At 37.2% G+C, this 20,286-nt stretch overlaps 1 protein-coding gene across 1 annotated transcript in view; it reads left to right on the top strand.

Annotated features, from left to right (window-relative positions):
- ITGA1 (integrin subunit alpha 1) overlaps positions 1-20,286 on the top strand; it is a 172,007-nt gene that overhangs the window by 67,484 nt on the left and 84,237 nt on the right. The window contains exons 3-6 of the mRNA XM_001094788.5: positions 5,678-5,790; positions 8,965-9,053; positions 9,176-9,287; positions 10,222-10,349. Coding sequence (XP_001094788.2) covers positions 5,678-5,790; positions 8,965-9,053; positions 9,176-9,287; positions 10,222-10,349 — 442 coding nt within the window. The remainder of the gene's footprint in view (positions 1-5,677; positions 5,791-8,964; positions 9,054-9,175; positions 9,288-10,221; positions 10,350-20,286) is intronic.

Genomic DNA, 20,286 nt, shown 5'->3' on the forward strand with positions numbered 1-20,286 from the left:
AAGTACTTCTCTTGCCCTAGAGGTCAAACATAAACTCCAGATCTTTTCCTTCAAAGCTAAATTCTTGCCAAATCTCAAGCTCCCTGTTCCTGTGTATAAGCAAGCTTTATCCTGAGTTCTAAACACCCATACTTTCTCATTATCCTCCTTTTTCAATCTTCATTCTCCTGTCTCCACACTTTTCCCTGAGCTATCCATATCTCCCTTTCCTTCTGCCTTACAATCCACAATAGCTCTCCTATTAGCATGCTGTACAAGACTCACTTTTCATCAGTTATCCTAGATTTTTCCCCACTTGATATTACATGTTTTCCAACTAGTGAGTCAATTCTTCTCTACAAACTTGTATTTGTTTTAGTCAGATGATGGAATCTTAGAATTGGAAAGGACTTTGAGGGCCTACCTCCCATCCACTATTAAAACCATTTTCCGAAACATCCGTGGCCAGCTGCAACCCACCTCATCTTGACCAGAGGAGCTGCCTGACAGATCTACATTTGCCTTATCATTTTAAATCTTCATCGCTCTCCGCAAGCCCAGCACCCCTCTACCTCTTCCCTAAATCTCACTAGGTGACTGCAGCTACTATTTTCCAAAGAAGAAAAAGAGAGAGAGAGACAGAGAGAGAGAAGCTACTAGGTCAAAATTTAATCCTCATTTCCTGTTTCAGTTAACTATTGCTGCATAATAAATCATTCCAATACTTAGTGACTTAAAGCAGCAATGGTCTATAATTTCTCAAGATTTCTGAGGATTGAATGGGCATTCCCCTATTGCCTGGGCTCATCATCTGGTCCCTCAACTGTGGCTGGAGTGTCCAAGCTGGCTTTCCTCACGTGTCTGGAAGTTCCTGCTGTCAGCTAAAGCACCAATTCTGCTCCATGTGGCCTCTTATCCTCTATTAAGCGACACTGGGCTTCTTCATATCATGATGTTCTCAGATTTCAAAAACAGGTAAAATGGAATCTATAAAGGCCTTTTAAGGCCTAACCTCAGAAGTCATAGTATCATTTCTGATGTATTCTATTTATCAAAACAAATCCTAGATTCAATGGGTGGAAAAACAGATTCTACCTCATGAAATAATAAAAGTCAAAGTCATGTTGCAAAAATGTACACAATTCCAAACCATCAACCACCCTTGCAAACAGCTCAATACTGGGTCGCCCAGAGTGCTGCCTAGGGAATGGTCACTCTTCCTCATTTTTAAGACAAACCTCTCTTTCTGGATCCACCCTGTCTACCTGCTCAGAGATTCTACTCCCTCTCCTCTGAAATCAGGGTTTCTCTTGTTACTGGTTCTTTCTTGCCATCATTTAGCCATATGCAGGTTGCCTCCATGATAAATTTAGACACACCTCAAGATGGTTTGTCATTGCCCCCCCCCCAAAGAAAAAGCCACATTTATTAACACTGCCCATCTCCCTCATTTTTAGCCAAGTTACTTGAAATGAAATTTGCCACAAACGTATACCTCTCATTCTTGCCTCCTATTATTTATATTATTTCCTTGTTTGGTTTCTGTGACACCACTGTTTTCTGATTCTTGCTTGCTTTCTGATTGCTGTTACCTAGTTTTCTTCCTTTGTTCATTGAAACCTTAAGTGTTATTTCACCTTCAGATGTCAGCATTTTATGCTCTTCTCACTATATTTCGAGGTGGTAATATTTACTTTTAGGGCCTCAACCATGCTCATATCATGCTCATACGTGTTCCACATGGTTTCTGAGATGTTCCCCAGCAAGACTGAGTCCACTTGCCCACAGGAGTAACTCATTATCAGTGCATCCTTTCTTGGCCTTTCTTCCTTCCCCCTGTTCTTTTCCCCATCTCCACACTTATGCATACTTGGAATTGCCTCCAAAAAACTTAGCTGTACCAAAGTTTTTTGCCTTGGATCTACGTTTGGAGAAACCGGAACTAAGACAGCTTATATTCTAAATATTTATAGAGTTAGTCCTTCCATCCTCTGTACTTCCTGAATTCAAATCCTCCTCTGGATTACTTTAGGAATTCGTATCTTGTCCTTTGACTCTGATTTTGTTCCTCTTCAATTTACTCATGAAACTTCAAGCAAATAAGCTTTGTAAATCAAAAAGGTGATCATGTTATGCCCCTTTTTAATAGCTTCAGTGGTTCCCAACTTCCCCCTACATAGAATAAAGCCGAAGTCCTTAAAGCTGACTATGAGAACATTCATGATCTGGACTTGTTTTACCTCTCTAGACTCAACTTCTACTGCAGCTATACTGAGCTACTTGGCATTTATCAAAGCAGTGGTGTTCTTCTTACTTCTAAGACTTTGCTGAAGTTGCATCAAGTTCAGACCTATTCAGTATTGCAATAGTACATGTATAGTTGTGCTTCTCTCTCCAAGTTATAAGCAAACTAAAAATTGTGTTTTATTCACTTTTATGTCATTTTATATCCTCAGGACCTGGCATAAATGCCCAGCATGTAAAATGTTGTTAATGAACATTAATTACTCTAGCCTCAAATTAAATACTTTCTATAATTGTAGGATCATTTTTTTCTCTAAACTGTTTTTAACTATAAAACTAATTTATTCCATTACATATTTTAAAAGTGAAAATATTAGAAAAAATAATCATAGCCTCATTAATGTAATTTGTTATATTCTTGATATATTCCTGATTAATCTTTTAACATACATGTTAGTTGCTTAATCATCTGAAATAAATACATAATAATAATAATAAAAAGAACTAACATTTAGACAGCACATACTATAACTCAAATACTGTTCTAAGCATTTTATATACATTAACTTTTTTTTTTTTTTTTGATGATCCTCTGAAATGATCTCCATTTTATAGATTAAAAAACTAAATCACACACAGGGTAATTGACTTGTCCTAAGCCATACAGCTAAGTAAATGGTAAAGCCATAATTTGAACTCATATAGGCTGGCACCAAAGTTCATGCTATATTTCATGGAGAAAATTAAATTATTTAATACACAGAAAGCACTTAGAACAGGGCCTAACACACGGTATAAATTCAATAAAGCCTAGCTGTTATTATCAGTGGTAGTATAATGAACATAGTAATTTGGTATCTTTCAGCTTAAATTAGGGCACAGATTTTTACTTAGATAAATTTTCACTTTGAGTTTGATCATAAATAATTTTTCATCCTACCATACGATGAATGTACAATATGCTATAGAATGATCCTGTAATAATTAGTTGTTTTTTTTTTTTTTTTTTTTTTTTTTGAGACGGAGTCTCGCTCTGTCGCCCAGGCTGGAGTGCAGTGGCGCAATCTCGGCTCACTGCAAGCTCCACCTCCCGGGTTCATGCCATTCTCCTGCCTCAGCCTCCCGAGTAGCTGGGACTACAGGCGCCCGCCCCTGCGCCCGGCTAATTTTTTCTATTTTTAGTAGAGACGGGGTTTCACCATGGTCTCGATCTCCTGACCTTGTGATCCGCCCACCTCGGCCTCCCAAAGTGCTGGGATTACAGGCGTGAGCCACCACGCCCGGCCAATAATTAGTTTTTATTTACCATATTTCTTTTACTCTTTCATAATTATATATAACACCATGAGCATTATCTTTGTGCATTAACCTTTTCCCTCTTATTTTAGGTCATTTTCTTTAGGATAGTTTCCCAGAAGTAAAAATTATGTATTAAGGGGTTTGAACATTTTCATAGTTCTTTCTACACATCAGAAATTGCTCTCCAAAGGCATTATATTAAAACTATGTTTTAGAGTCTCAATAGCTTAATATTTACAATTGTTTTATTAAATTTATTTTCATTAATACTAGTATGCCTACAGCGCCTACACAAAATAAATCCCATTTCTTTTCAATATGACAGACTTTCAAATCTTTAAATTTTCAAAATGTATGCCTAATCCATTTGTACCTCAGTGCAACTTCTCAGTTCTCCTGCAGACATTCTTTCTCCATGCCAAACGTCCCGAACTTTCCCAGCATCTTTTGTCTGACAAATTTACCAGACTCCTAACTATCTGAGTCATAGTCTCCTAAATACATTCCATTGTGCCTATGTCCCCTTAATTTAGATATTTCAGACATGGCCTGACCAGCACAGAACACAGAGGGGCTATCACTGCTTGACCAGGGCATCTATTTCCAGCACTGCAGACTAAAGTCACATTAGCATTTTTGGCACTAAAATACGCTGTTGCTCATGTTTATGTGCTGTCATCTAAATCCCCCACGCCTTTTTCACATGAACTCCCATTAAGTGAGGGCTCCCACATCCTGCACTGATATAAATAATAGTATGCAATTGTTATTTATGTAGGTTATTTATGTAGGTTCTAAGTAAACTTTAGTTTATTTATGTTTATTGTTCCAGAATGTTGAGATTCATCTGAATTCCCAAGTATGTATATTGATAAACTTGATAAGTATTTTTTTCTTGCTCTGTCTTACGGTGCTGATTGATAAGTATATTTATACTTTCTATATCTTCACTAAAGTCATTAATAAAGTTGTAAACTGGCTGGCGCGGTGGCTCACACCTGTAATCCCAGTACTTTAGGAGGCCAAGGTGGGCAGATCACGTGGTCAAGAGACCGAGACCATCCTGGCCAACATGGTGAAACGCTCTCTCTACTAAAAATACAAAAAATAGCTAGGTGTGGTGGCGCGCACCTGTAGTCCCAGCTACTTGGGAGGCTGAGGCAGGAGAATCACTTGAACCCAGGAGGCAGAGGTTGTAGTGAGCAGAGACGGGGCCACTGAACTCCAGCCTGGCAACAGAGCGAGACTCCGTCTCAAAAAAAAGAAAAAAATTAATTAATTAATTAAAAAATAAATAAAATTGTAGTCTAACACAATCCCAAGTACAAAATATCATATTACGTAATTACAGTCCTTTGGTTGCTATCAGTCAGAGATTTTGGATATGGCTACTTGGCCAGCAGTAAATCAGCAACAGTGGATCCACCCAAGTATCTTACTATTTACTTCAATTCATTCAATTCCTGAAGATATCATGGTTGACTTAAATGACTTGTTGGAACTAAAATCAGTTGTGATTATATATTTTTTCCATTAATTATTATTAGAATGGTTTTATAATTCTGTTTAAAAGGAAAGTAATTGATTTTAACCTGGATCTCATAAACTATCCTTATTTTCTAAGCAATTATAAACTAGCACATGCTAATATTAAATCTTATGATGATCCAATGTTTGTATTTCCTGACTTCTCTATAAAATTAACAGTTTATCATCAGAAAAAGTCATTTATACTTCCACGTGTGTTTTATAAGCTAATACAGTAGCAGACTTAGCCAATAACTATTGATTATGTCAATGCCCCAGTAAAAAATATGATAAAGTGATAAACAAAATAATGAAACAAAATCTCTGAAATATCTCTCCTACATGTACACACATACATGTATATACACACATATATATGTATATGCACACATATACGTGTGTGTATATGTGTATATGTATGTGTGTGTGTCTATATATACTTTTTAATCCACATCAATATGCAAGAAGTAGGCTCTCTGCTTAGTTCAGATAACATTAAATTACTAATAGCATGATTATTATCTGATTATGAGTGTTACTGTCAATTATCTTAAAATCAGTCTTAAAACAACTCATATAAACTGTTTCTCAATGTTCAAAATTGTTTATTGATTTATTTGACTTTCAGGGTGCTTATTGGTTCTCCTTTAGTTGGCCAACCCAAAAACAGAACTGGAGATGTCTATAAGTGTCCAGTTGGGAGAGGTGAATCATTACCTTGTGTAAAGATGGATCTACCAGGTATGTAAAATAAAAAAATCTGGTTTTAGGCCAGGTGCAGTGGGTCATGCCTGTAATCCCAACACTTTAAGAGGTCAAGACAGGCATATCATTTGAGCCCAGGAGTTTGAGACCAGCCCGGGCAACCTGACGAAACCTCATCTCTACAAAATACACAAACAGCTGGGTGGGGTGGTGCACTACTGTAGTCCCAGCTACTCAAGAGGATGAGGTGTGAGGACCGCTTGAGCCCAGGAGTTTGAGACTGCACTGAATGGTAATTGTGCCACTGCACTCCAGCCTGGGTGACAGAGTGAGACCCTGTCTCAAAAAAAAAAAAAAAAAAAAAAAAATCTGCTCTTAAATTATACCCAGTATTCTCACTGAACACCGATTTTGGGCCGGGTGCAGTGGCTCACACCTGTAATCCCAGCACTTTGGGAGGCCGTGGCAGACGGATCACCTGAGGTCAGGAGTTCGAGACCAGCCTGACCAACATGGAGAAACCCCGTCTCTACTAAAAATACAAAATTAACTGGGCGTGGTGGCGCATGCCTATAATCCCAGCCACTCAGGAGGCTGAGGCAGGAGAACCGCTTGAACCTGGGAGCCAGAGGTTGCGGTGAGACAACGTTGCACCATTGCACTCCAGCCTGAGGAACAAGAGCAAAACTCCACCTCAAAAAAAAAAAAAAAGGAAAAAAGAAAGAAAGAAAAGAAAACAGATTTAAATCAATTCAAGAAAATATTAGAAGTAATCTATAATCATTTTTCATATAATCATTTATAATGTATAATCATTTTTCTATAATCATTTATCTTGCAGATTCACAGAGAATGCCATTTCGATTCCCTCTGTCCTTAATTTGCTTTAGAAAGTCATCAAGGAGCATACATAAATTAGAATATCTTACTAATTTTATAACTTTTAACTCCCTGCATTTTTCAGGATTCTTTCTAATTCACTGGTAATGTGAAAGAACTTCTCCAAATAAACCTGCCCCACCACATTCCCTCCACAAAATTTAACTTAGTGCCTGATTTCCAAGAGGAAATAGAATCAAAGGAATTGTAATAGATAGATTTAATTTTAAAAATGGAATTGCACAAGATAAATTTATATTGAAATAGATGTATTTGACAGAAATAGTTGGAACGTGACTGGAAAATTCCTACTAAAATTATCTAGAAATTAGAACCCTGTCAATGTTATATACAATATTACATACTATGGAAATGATTTATAGTCCCACAAGTTTATTTCAGATATTGTATTTTTTGGTTCTCTTTTTTTCAATTTTCTATTTGTTTGTTATTATGAACTTTTTTTCTTTACATGCATAAGCATACTTATAACAGCTGCTTTAATATCCTTGCCTGATAATTCCAACATCTGGAATATCTCAACATCACGTTCCATTTATTACCTTTCCTTGAGGCTGCGTCACATTTTCCTGTCTTGTCTTGTGGGTAGTAATTTTGGATAATAACCTGTATTATGTTTTTTAATTACAGGTGTGGAGATTCTATATTCTGTTATATGCCTGTGAATAGTCTTAACTTTTCTTATTAGCAGGAAATTTACTTGGCTCAACTCAATTTCCAAGCATTGACTTTCTTGCAATGACAAGTAGTTAAAATCTCTATTCAGGTTTTATTTCAGCTGGGCTATTTGAAATATACTCTGTACATTTACTATGCAAGTCATCTAGTTATTTGGATAAAATATGTATGCATATTATAGAACTGCTGTTTTGTGGCTGTTTTTAGAAGATATACTACTCTCCTCCTCACTTTGCAGTTGCTGCCATTGCCCCTAATCTCTGTTCTCTTTTTATTCAATACAGTAAGACTAGGAGTTCTATTTGAGTTTTAGCCACTGACTAGGACCTTCCCTAGGTGGGGGGGTGTGTTGGGGTGAGGGACAAAAACAAAACAAAACACAAAAACAGGAAACTCATTTAGTGCCAGTATCTTCTTCCAAGTATGGATTCCCCTCCAGTTTCTGCCGCCATTCTAGTGCCTTCGGGTGATTGTTTCATGTAATTTTTTTTTTATTCTTCCGAGAATTTATAGTTGTGGTTTGCAGAGGAGCTGTTTTGATAGGAGTTACTCCTTCTTTACTGGAAATTAGAATAGTTTTAAAATTAGCCTAGAGATTTTAGCCACATCAAGAACAGTAGGGAAGTTTCCATTGTACTCCCTAATTGTCCCAGGAATGCTTTTCCTGGGTCAAGCTTTGTATATAAAACTCTAATACAGATTACTCAAGATCAGTGCATATAATCACCCAGCTCCAGGTGCTTTCAAAGCAAACCAGACTAAACTCTTGGACAAAGATCATTGCTCAGATCAGGAAGTCCAACTGACCATTTCAGAATCTCTGCTTCCATTCCCCACTTTAAATCCATATACAGTCTTAACGTGCAAACAACTTCTGGAACAAACAGTGAGACAAATCTTTCTCAACCTGAATTTTGCCTCTTTCTAATATTCCACTCTACTAAGAAGATTTAGAAGTTCTTTTTTTTCCTGTCCAGTCTTTTTTCCTTTTTCTTTTTAGTGTGAGAAAGTGGAACTTCTTACCAATATTGTCAGGCTGGCATGCTTCATGCTTCAGGACCCAACATTCCCTTCAGAATGTCAAATGTAGTCTCTTTACTGTGTTTTCTTTATTGAAACTTCCTGGACACTGCTCTAATATTCCTCTAGTTTCCTTTGTCACCCAAAGGATGTCCTCATGATTTTGGAAGTCATGGTCAAAAAACTGATGTTTGAGTTTTCTTTTCTGATCTTCTACCCATTTCCCCTTTTCTTACCAAAAATCATGTTTCATCACTGGTCTTTTATAACAAAGTTATGAGACTACATTATAACTACAGTGTTATGAGACTTAAAACTTTGTTTTAATTAGCAAGAACGTGCAAAAATCAATCCCACATTCTCATTGCCCTACTAGTTCTGCATTCTTTCACAGTTCAGCAAAACTATCTGAAATAGTTTCTGGGACGTGGGCCAACTCTTCAGCCTTAACTTGTTCATTATATTCTTTAAGAATACTTGGAAGCCTAATTATTTGAACCAAAAGAAGAATGTGCTATGATATGAGCAAAACAAATAGAATGTCTTAATGAGAGATGCTTAATTTCACTTTGTGAAACTTTTCTCCCTCGTAAAATTTTGTTCTATTTTTAGTTAATACATCAATTCCCAATGTCACAGAAGTAAAAGAGAACATGACATTTGGATCAACTTTAGTCACCAACCCAAACGGAGGATTTTTGGTAAGAACTGAAAGAATAATGATATTTATTGACAACAGATATACTATCATTTTAAGTCTTTGTAAGATCTGTTATATAATTTTCAGTCTAATGATTTCTAATTTTAAAATAATTTTTTAAAGGCATGTGGGCCCTTATATGCCTATAGATGTGGACATTTGCATTACACAACTGGAATCTGTTCTGACGTCAGTCCCACATTTCAAGTCGTGAATTCCATTGCCCCTGTAAGAGGTACAGATTTTACGCAATGTTATTGCACGTTTGAAAAGCCTAAGCAATGAATGACACATATGTATACAAAGGAGCATACCAAAAAGCTTAAAGTATTTTCTTAGCTACCAGCATTACCAATTTAGGTAAATGTTTGCTTTACCAGTGTATAACAAAATCTGACTGCTATTTTTGCAATTGATATTAGTGTAAATAACTTTCAAAGTCATTTTTAAACTTCATAGATGAAGCTCTTATGCTGCTTATATTTAAAGAGTGGGTCTCTTTGAGGAAAGAAGTAACTTAATTTGAGATATGCACAAAAACTGTTTTGTAAAAACTGTTATATAAAATTCATATTGAGAAAATTTGCAAAGATAACTCTCATGCAATATTTTTTTTTTTTTTTTTTGAGACGGAGTCTGGCTCTGTTGCCCAGGCTGGAGTGCAGTGGCCGGATCTCAGCTCACTGCAAGCCCCGCCTCCTGGGTTCACGCCATTCTCCTGCCTCAGCCTCCCGAGTAGCTGGGAGTACAGGCGCCCGCCACCTCGCCCGGCTAATTTTTTTTTGTATTTTTAGTAGAGACGGGGTTTCACCGTGTTAGCCAGGATGGTCTCGATCTCCTGAACTCGTGATTCGCCCGTCTCGGCCTCCCAAAGTGCTGGGATTACAGGCTTGAGCCACCGCGCCCGGCCTCTCATGCAAAATTAATTAAAACTCAGTAGGTATGAATTTTACTTGATACAGACCCCACACCACTTGTTATTGAAAGCAATTAATATTTTTATCACCTTTACTTTTTCTAAAACTATTTTTTATTGCTAATGCAGTGTATCTACTTTGTAGAACATCAGTTCATCTTTTAAAATGAATTTCTTTCATCCATGAAAGCACTTCATATGCCTCTCAAAAAAGTAGATTCCAAATTTGCACAATTGACTCCTTTTATTGCAGAATGCAGCACTCAACTGGACATAGTCATAGTGCTAGATGGTTCCAACAGTATTTACCCATGGGACAGTGTTACAGCTTTTTTAAATGACCTTCTTGAAAGAATGGATATTGGTCCTAAACAGACACAGGTATGTGACTTTGTGTTTTGATTTCTGTTGTTCTAAAGATAAAAATGCAAAAATTTTTAACAAAACTAATTATTCTGAAAGCAAATTAATCAATACAACTAACGTTGAGAATGAATTTTATATCCATTTTCCTGTTCTTATTTCTGATAAAAAGGACATTACTTTAAGCTGTGTTATTTTCTATTTTTTTCTTTTAAGACAGAGTCTCACTCTGTTGTCCAGGCTTGAGTGCAGTGGTGCAGTCTCGGCTCACTGCAACCTTCACCTCCCACGCTCAAGCAATTCATATTCCTCAGCTACTCGGGAGGCTGAGGCAAGAGAATGGCGTGAACCCGGGAGGCGGAGCTTGCAGTGAGCCGAGATCGCGCCACTGCACTCCAGCCTGGGTGACAGAGCGAGACTCCGTCTCAAAAAAAAAAAAAAAAGAAGCTGGAGTTAACAGGCATGTGCCACCACACCTGGCTAATTTTTATTTTTGTAATAGAGATGGGGTTTCATCATGTTGGCCAGGCTGGTCTCAAACTCCTAGCCTCTGGTTGATCAACCTGTGTCTGCCTCTCAAAGTGTTAGTATTACAGGCGTGAGCCACTGTGCCCAACCTAGGCTGTGTTATTTTCTAAACAAAAATATTATGAAAGCTGCCATTTGTAATGCACTTGGAAAATAACTCCTATAGATTTCTATAAACTAATAATTTAATTCTTACTTAAAATGGATATAGCTACTTTTGGTAATATCAGAGCAGGGTGTCAGAGTTTGTAGAAACCAATCTGACATCCCAAAGAACCCATCACATTATAATCTCTCTTCTCATATTATATAAATAAGTTAGTAACTGACCAGAGGATACTACTTAAAGTATGTTGTCCTCTCTATTAATAATTTCTTTTCCCTAAGTTAAAAGCAAATGCCCCTGGCTATCTCTCCATAAAATCAAATAGTTGTTCGTTTATTCCCCCAATTAATATCTATTTCTAAACACATCTCCTTTATTGCCACTAAATGAAGTGGAACTTCTCACATAGCTTTTCCACTTTAGATACTGAGTTTAATTGCATTTAATTAAATACATTTGACTGATTTAATGTTTATTAAACTTATATGGGCATATATATTAAAATACAGAGCAGACATAATGGATAACAGGCAAATAAAATGTCAAAATTAAATCGATGCCTCAGGTCAGGAATTAGCCCTAGAATCAGAGCCTAAAAGGTTATTGTGTGGTTTGAAAGCTGTGGAGAGCATAGGAGACTTTAAGATTGTAGAACTGCAATCAGTACAGTGATCATCTTTTTTTTTTTTTTTTTCCTGAGGGCTTTACTTTGGAAGAAGTTTCTGAGGCACTGAAAAAGCGGTCTGAGTGCATTAATGTTTGCCACACCTACATTAAATTTGGAACATAATACATGCACATATATATACATACATGTGTCTTCATGTGTCTGTGTATATTTATGTCTCTCTTTATATTTTAATATATATGTAGGTATAATTTTCTGAAAGGATGGTGGTTGAAAATTTCAAAGTTGAACTCAGACCTCAAAGTGAAATGTATTACTGCATTCCAAGACTGAATAGGTTTCTGTAGAGAGCAAGAGGAAGGGTAAGGTTATATACATCCTACTGGACAATAGAAAACTTCTTGAAATCAGGGTAAAATCATTAAAAATGAAATGGGCTTTTACATACCACAAAATGTAATTTTCCGTGGAAGTGACTTATTTGCGATTGACCTTCTCAAGTGAAATTACTAGTGGATGGTAGGGGACCTTTTATCCCTTCTTGTACAGGGTTCGGGGCAGTCTGCATCTTAACAGACCCGCTCCAGGATGTGACTTGCTCTTCCTTCCGGCACCTGTTCTGCATGGACCTCTTTTTTCCCTTCTGAGGACCACTCTCCCTTCCTCCTTTCCTCTCTTCCTCTATCCCATCTCTCCTTGGCCAATAAGATAGCATAGAGTCATAAAATTAAAGCTGGAAGGAATCTTAAAGGTCATTTGACCCCAAACCTCAATTTATGAAGGTGACACGGAGGCTAACTGACTTGTTTAAGGTCTTCCTGCTTGCTGATGGCAGATCAGAGCACACAGTTCTCTAATTGTAGTTGAATTTGTTGTTGTTGTTGTTTTTCTTTCTGAGAGCTCTACTTCTAGAGAAGCTTCAGAGCCCGTACCATCTAATGCCCCTAAATAGTAGATTTCAATCCCTTTCCATCTCAAGAGGATGACTGTCCTCATCCTTCCTCAGGCAGACTCTTGGCTGAAACAATGCTAAGCTTGGCAATGCTTCGCTCCCTGCACTAACATACCTGAAATGAAATGGCTTGTGTTCCCGCTTTCTCCACTTTTGCCCATGATGTGCTTTCTTTCCTTCTTCTTGTTTTGTCCATCCCATTTGATCTTCTTATCCAGTTTTTTCCTTCCAAAGCTAATAACATTCTTGAAATATATTTAAAAATTTATTGTACAGCCATCTAAATATTTTATTTTACCTTTAAATTCACTTATATATATTACTCTAAAAATTAATTTATTAGTAGCTATTTGTGAAAATCAGTGCAGCTGTGACATGTTTGAAGTCAGTCCACAACTTTAGAAAGAAAATCCATATGGTTCTTTTAGACTAATGATCACAGCTTCTGTGAAGATCTATGCCAGTGACTCCATTTTGTAAAGAAATAAATAACAGTCAATTGCTTATATGCTCAAATTTTCTTCTGCAATTTTGATGTTTTTCGGTTAGAACTATAATTAATTTACATTCCTGTGTTGAGAGTCCTAAAAGAGGAGCTATTCTTCTTGTCCACCAGAGGAATTCTAGCCTGCTAGGGTGGGCAACATGAAGTTATATGTCTTTCCTGGAGGGAACAATGGCTCTATTCAGACACATGCAGGAGTGCCCTTGGGGTCCAGATGCTACCACTGAATGGGAGGAAAATGATCTTACCCTGAGGCAGAAGAGTTCAGTTGCATTTACTCAGATTCAGAACCTCATTCCACAGAGAAGAATATTTCTGAATGAAACACTCTGCACAGTGTCGTTTACAGTATCTTCTGACTTCAAGGAAACCTGCTTTTTAAAGAGAGAAGCTGATTATATTTCTGTTTTATTTTTTTTATGTCACATCTTGCTTGCATCATTGATTGTGGAGCTTAACCATATACATTCATTCATTTATTCAGATGTATGTACTCAGGGCTTACTATGTCCCAAGTTCTATGCTATAGCTTGGATAATAGTGGGGAATAAGACAGACAAGGCTGCTGCCTTAATGGTGCTTCTGTCTAATGCAATGTTTCTCCGATTATGGCTCATGGAATTTCTGCTTCCAAATCACTGGGATGCTTGAACTATACCCCAAATTTTCAAAATCAGAATCTCTGAGGGTGGGGCTATAGAGCCTGCATTATACATAAGCAACCCATATGATTCTTTTTGTTTGTTTGTTTTTTTGACACGGAGTTTCTCTTGCCACCCAGGCTGGAGTGCAATGGTGCAATCTTGGCTCACTGCAGTCTCCACCTCCCGGGTTCAAGCGATTCTCTTGCCTCAACCTTCCGAGTAGCGGGGATTACAGGCATATGCCACTATGCCCAGCTAATTTTTGTATTTTTAGTAGAGACAGGGTTTCGCCATGTTGGCCAAGCTGGTCTTGAACTCCTGATCTAATGATCAGCCTGCCTCAGCCTCCCAAAGTGCTGGGATTACAGGTTTGAGCCACTATGCCTGGCCCCATATGATTATTAAACAGATTAAAGTTTGAGAAACACTGGACTAAGCCATAATTATTATATTGGTGGGTGTGTGTGTCTGTCTGTCTGTCTATCTGTGTTTGCTGCATACTGTAGATAGGAGGGACCTCAAGAGCAAAGGCTGCATCATCTTCCTGTCTTCATCAGTGGCCAGCCCAGTGGTTTACTGTAGCATAGTAAGCCCTCAACGAGCACTTGTTGAATAAATGTTTGTATCATAATGAGTCCAGTTTTGGATTTTTCTCTGATTATTGGACATTTAATAAGTCTTTTTTCTATAACTGGTATTTTTAAAATTATTTTAAGTATATTACTTTATACTTGATTCTCTAGTGTTCAGTCTTTTCTAATCTTCTTTTCTATTTTGGCTTATGTTATATCGGTGACTAATTTCATAAATAATTTTCTAAAATAAAGAGATTGGAAAGGACATATTTACCAAGCCATTGCTTTTGCTAAACCACGTTTAATAGGGTTTTAAGTATAATGCATGTAAACTCTTTTTAAAGTTTGATCATCATTCAGTGGATTCAGAAAAGAAATCTAGTCATAGAAAATTTGGAAAGACATTTTCTCTTCAAAGAAAATGTGTGCTGAAAAGCATGCTTATCTTTTCATGTAGTCTTACAGTAATTCTTTCCAAAAACAGTTTGTTTGCTTGACAACCAATTCTTTTTCTTGATTTGTTGCTAATGTAATTTAAATCTGTTTGATTTTGTTTGTTTGTTTTTAGTTTTATTTGTTTCTTTTAATGAAAGCATTCAGTTCCACCCTATGATTGGCAAAATTAGCTGCTGGAATTTATTCTCCCCTTTATGTATTCTCTCTATCTCCATTTCTGAAAGGAGCAGATATAAAAATGAATTGTGAGAAAGATTACCCAGAGGAAGGTGCAAAAGATAGAAAGCTAAGAGCCAGACAGAGAACTTTTAGACTCCTCATCCATACCAAATTTCTAAAAGACTATTAATGTAGTTGATAAGATTTGTAGAGAAGATTTCTCTGTAGAAAGAGCCTACTCAGAAAGACTTCAGTGGGGTCATACACATCTTGGTATGTGTATACTGGAGTTCGGACACGTAGTTGATTGACTAATGCCTAACTCCTGCCTGAATTGTCAGAGCATGACAGCAGCTGTTACGTCTAGCTGCTGACAGGGAAGTCAGAGCAGAGGTCACTGCACTGGAGTCGGCCTGCATCCCCAGAGATTGTTAGAATGCATGTGTTTTCCCAGGATTAGCATGGGTACTCAAAAGGAAGAGCCAGCGTGAGGTCATGTCAGGGCCTGTCCATAGGGATTACTGGAAGTGAGTGGCTGCCTCTGCAGAGAACGCACAAGATCTCTGTAATTCTTAGGGACTGAGGCAGTGGGATGCATTCACTCAGGGCAGGGGTGTACGTGAGACATCTTAGTGAAGGGAGTTCTCCAAAGAACCCTTGAAAAAGTTGTACATACCTATTAGGACCTGATTTATCTTAGGATAATACCAACGCAGTAGTAATTTCTCTATCCTTATTTATCTTCGCTACCTCTGTCCCTGGAAGGGCAGAAATCACAGTTAGCAATCTGAGTGAAAACAAGTAGGAAAACAAATAAAAGCCAGTCATGCATCTTTCTCAACTACAGGCTTCTCACCTCATGTAAGCCCTTAGTAGAAGTAGGAGAGAAGATTTAACTACAAATGTGCTTTGATGTTTCGCCTTGTTGGTTTTTAGACAGAACCACATGAAAGTATTGCTATTTGATCTTTTCTTTCCAACCTACAAATACAGCAGTTTCATTTGGTACAGGCTAAATTAAAATATATAACTTTGTAAATTAACAGACATTTTAAAACTAAGAATTAAAAAAAATCTTAAGATATTTATCTTTCCATCTAGGGATAGGAAAATACTTCACTTTGAATAAATTTTGAAGGGCTGGTGGGCCACAAATAAAAGTTGTATTCTAATTACACCTCCTGTATTTTTGTTTGCTGTATTGATTAGTTACACATTTGGTACAATAGATATAGATTGAATATGATTCCTATTCTCTGCAGTCATAGATTTGTCATTTAGTAATTGCAAGCAATAAAAGGCAGAGTCAAAGATACGGAACATTTCTCAAAGTAACTGTTACCTCCAAAAAACAAAAATAGAAAAAAAGAAAAGGAAAGTGGGAAGGAAGGAAGGGAGGGAGGGAGGGAGGCAGGAAGGCGGGAAGGCAGGAAGGCAGGAAGGCAGGAAGGAAGGAAGGAAGGAAGGAAGGAAGGAAGGAAGGAAGGAAGGAAGGAAGGAAGGAAGGAAGGAAAGAAAGGAAAGAAACTTATATTAAGTTTTCCATGTGACAATTCAGTATGCATTAGGGAAATACATTCACTCTAAATAGTTACTCAAAATCCATTCTATGTTTCTGTGTGGCCCAGTTAAGACTTTTGCAAGCATAGTTAAGGAATTTTTGTCACCCAATTTTTTTACCCAAGACAGAGTAAAGGCTATAAAATTGCCTTTTAAAAAACACCTATAAAAACAAACCTGAAGCACTCTGAGCTTGCCATAAAAGATATGATGGTAAAACATTATAGAGGTCTTATTGATCCTCAATACCTAAACATAACATTGCTTTTAATAATAAATGAAGATAATATAAATATGTCAAATACGAGTGCATTACCCTAAATAAAACCAGTAAATTGTGAAGCTTGATATAAAAGTGAAATATACTAATGGAACAATGTCTAGATTGTTCACATCAAAAGTGTAGCATAGCATTAAACCAGGCAAAATGAAAGAGAGAAATTAATTAAATTTTAGGAATATTATTTATCTTTCTTTTTACTGCTGATTTTATGGCCATTTCCCTAGAAGCCTTAAATCTGAGGCCTGATTCATTGTTTTCAGGTCTGAAAAGACGCCTGAGGGAGCCAGGCAGCCATACCTTTGTCAGTCTGGCTACAGTTTCCAAATGTGGTATAGGGAATGGGGTGAATCTTCTCTCTCACTAGCCTCTAGTCTCCATTCTCCCACCCCTCCAGCCATCAGGCACTAGAATAATCATTCCAAAGTAAGTTCAGAACATTTTCCTAATAACAAACAAACAAACAAACAAACAACTCCTCTTGTTCCTTGCTAAATAATGTCCAGGCTCTCTAGTGCACTAACTGACATCTGACTACCTGGCCCAGCCACTCCTCATGCATCCTACTTCCCCTTATACCCACCTCAGTTCTTTTTTTTTCTTTTTTTTTGGAGATGGAGTTTTGCTCATGATCTCGGCTCACTGCAGCCTCTGCTTCCCGGGTTCAAGCTATTCTCCTGCCTCGGTCTCCTGAGTAGCTTACCCTTCAGCCATCCCTGGGCCCTTGCCTTCCTTGGTCATGAAGTGCTGTGCTCTTTTTATTTGCTTTTCCTGAGATTCCCTGCTCCGTCTCAAGCACTGTATGCTAGAAGAACTTCAAATGTCACTTTCTCTGTAATTTTCTATGATTATCCTACCCACTGCTCTTGAGAAAAATGCCTTCACCTCCTATGTTCCCATAGCATCTGCAACCGTGAGAGCATATTTCCTTACTGCTCTTATCACTCTGTAGCTTTGCTCTTTGTTTTTTGGGTCTGTCTCTCCCAGTAGACTATGAATTCCATGACGACAGAATTGTGCCTTAATCTTTTCATTTATGGAAGATAGTCTAGGGTTTTAGAATACATAAATACACTAGCACATGACGTGAGCCTTTTTTATGTTGAAAAAAATGAGAGTTTTTGAATTTTTACCTTCTCATGTATAAAATCATTGTTTTAATGACGTCTTTCCCTTACTCTGCTTCATGAAGTCTGATTGATCTACTGAGCTGGAAGGTACTTGCTTGTTAGGGATTTCCCTGGACAACCCTTTACATTGTATTTCAGTCTTTTCTTTGCAAGTGTTTACCCATCTAGCCCCATTCCCCTCAGACCTAATTTCTCCTATAGCCCTCTCCCTTCTCCACAAACACAGTGAATTAACTTTATCTTAACCTCTCCTATCGTTGCATTTTTGAGCCTAGGTCACTTTCATTGTAGCATCTTCCATGAAGCAAGAGGCCAGATAAAGACACCCTTTTTCTAGAGCCTGTATCTATTATTTATCAACTTTATTATGTTTCTGAAAACTTGTTTCCTTAGGAAATGATCTGTAAATCAGTCCCATTTATATCCCTCTTTATAACGACAAAATGTTAAACCTGGCCTCTGCCAACGTAGCTTCAGAATGGTTTTTGCTAACAGTTAACTGCGATTGTAGCCTGTATAATTACTACATTCATATCCTGACTTAGTCACACTGGAAGCATGTTGTAGGGTAGGGCTTTGTAGCATAGTTTGATAAAAGAAAATATACATTGGCCAGACATAAAGCCTGAGCTCTTTTCATATTAAGAAATTGTGCATCTTACAGAAACACACAAAAAAACCTCATTGTTTCACCTTGTCATTACTTCCCTAACGAAACCATTCACTTGGTAATTGAATGAAAGCCCAGAAACTTAGCTTATGCTGGGCATTAAAATTTAGGTGCTGGTGTAACCCTGACTTAACAAGATAGATATAGAAGATAATAATATGATTATTAATGAATAAATAACTCCATTCCTTCATAACTCTTTGACTAAATATACTTATCCTAGTTGACTTTGGACAAAATGCCCAAGACTAGATAATTTGAAGAAGAAAAAAAAAAAAGGTGGATTATTTAGCTCATGATTCTGGAGGCTGGGAGGGCCAAGGTAGGGTGGCTGCAGCTGTTCAGCTTCTCGTGAGGGCCTTGCGCTTGTGTCATAACGTGGTGGAGAAACAGGAAAGGAAGCAACCATATACAAAAAGACGAAACACAAGAGGCAGCCACGCTTTATAACAACCTGCTCTCTTGTAGTAACTAATCCACTCCCACAAGAGTGAGGACTCACTCCGGTGATAAAGTCCCTCTTGACTCTTTTTTTACCTCTTAAAGGCACCACCTCCCAACACCACTCCATCGGAGACCAAGCCTCAACCTGAGCTTTAGTGTTTTGGTAGGGACAAACCATATTCAAGCCATAGCAGAAATTCATAGCTACTTTAGACACTTCTTTTTCTTAAACACTCTTTTCATTTAAGATCTTCCTTAAAGTCTTAAACATGACTTTCAGTTTCGTAAGAGACTAATCCAAAAGGCCCTCCTTTCAGTGTTTTCTGATAGTGTCCTTCCTTTCATGTTCTCACACTCACTTTTCTCCCTCTTTCTTCTCTACCCATGAAAGAAATGAAGTCATTGGATAATTAATTTTATAGAACTGAGTGAATATTTATAAAGTGTCTGGTCGATCAGGTATTTTGCTAGCTGTGAAGAGCAATAAAAAAAATCACTGAAATCTTGTTCCTGATCTCAAAATCTTCCAACTTAGAAATGAGGTAAAATCGTATATTGGGACAGCTACAATGCATGATGGTAGGTCATAAATATAATGAAGGTGAATTTAAAACACAGAACAATTAGTTGATCTTGACAATTAAGTAACTCTTACTGTTGTAGAACAATGTTTCCCAGTCTGAGGTGTTGAATATGATCCTCAGAAAAAATATTACTTTAAATAAGAATAAAATATACCAGGTCTTCCAATAAGTAATCCACAATACCTGTTTTTAAAGACTCCGAGAAAACTTTTGAAAGAATTTGCTTATAAGTCTAAATAGAACAAGTGGGGATAGGACTAAGAGAAAACCTTACTCTTTTGCACCATTTGCAATTTGTGACAGTTTTCATAGTGATAGGAGAAAGGTAGAGATGGGGAGGAGTCTGCTATAAAGATATATACTTTATTTTACTTATTGTTTTCCAAGATTATTTGACCATAAAATTATTTTTTTAAATCAAACTTAGTAACATACAAAGGGATACTAGTATTCCCTGGGAAAAAAAAAAAGTGAGTGGATATTTGCTTAGGGACTTACCTGAAAACATGATTGTAAATCTCATATTTAAGTGGAATGTTCTAATAAATATTACAAATCTCTTGTTCATGTAACAAAATCCATAGCCAATTGTGTACCTGATTTATGCCATAGCGTGAATCAGCCTTTAGGTCTCTTCGGCCTTGGACTGTAATTATCTACCCATCTATTTATTTTGTTCTACTTAATCAAGAGGTTTAAAACACATCTCCTCAGGAGGTAAATGTGTCCTTTTC

The sequence above is a fragment of the Macaca mulatta genome, chromosome 6 (genome assembly GCF_049350105.2).
Source record: "Macaca mulatta isolate MMU2019108-1 chromosome 6, T2T-MMU8v2.0, whole genome shotgun sequence".
Classification (NCBI taxonomy): Eukaryota; Metazoa; Chordata; class Mammalia; order Primates; family Cercopithecidae; genus Macaca; species Macaca mulatta.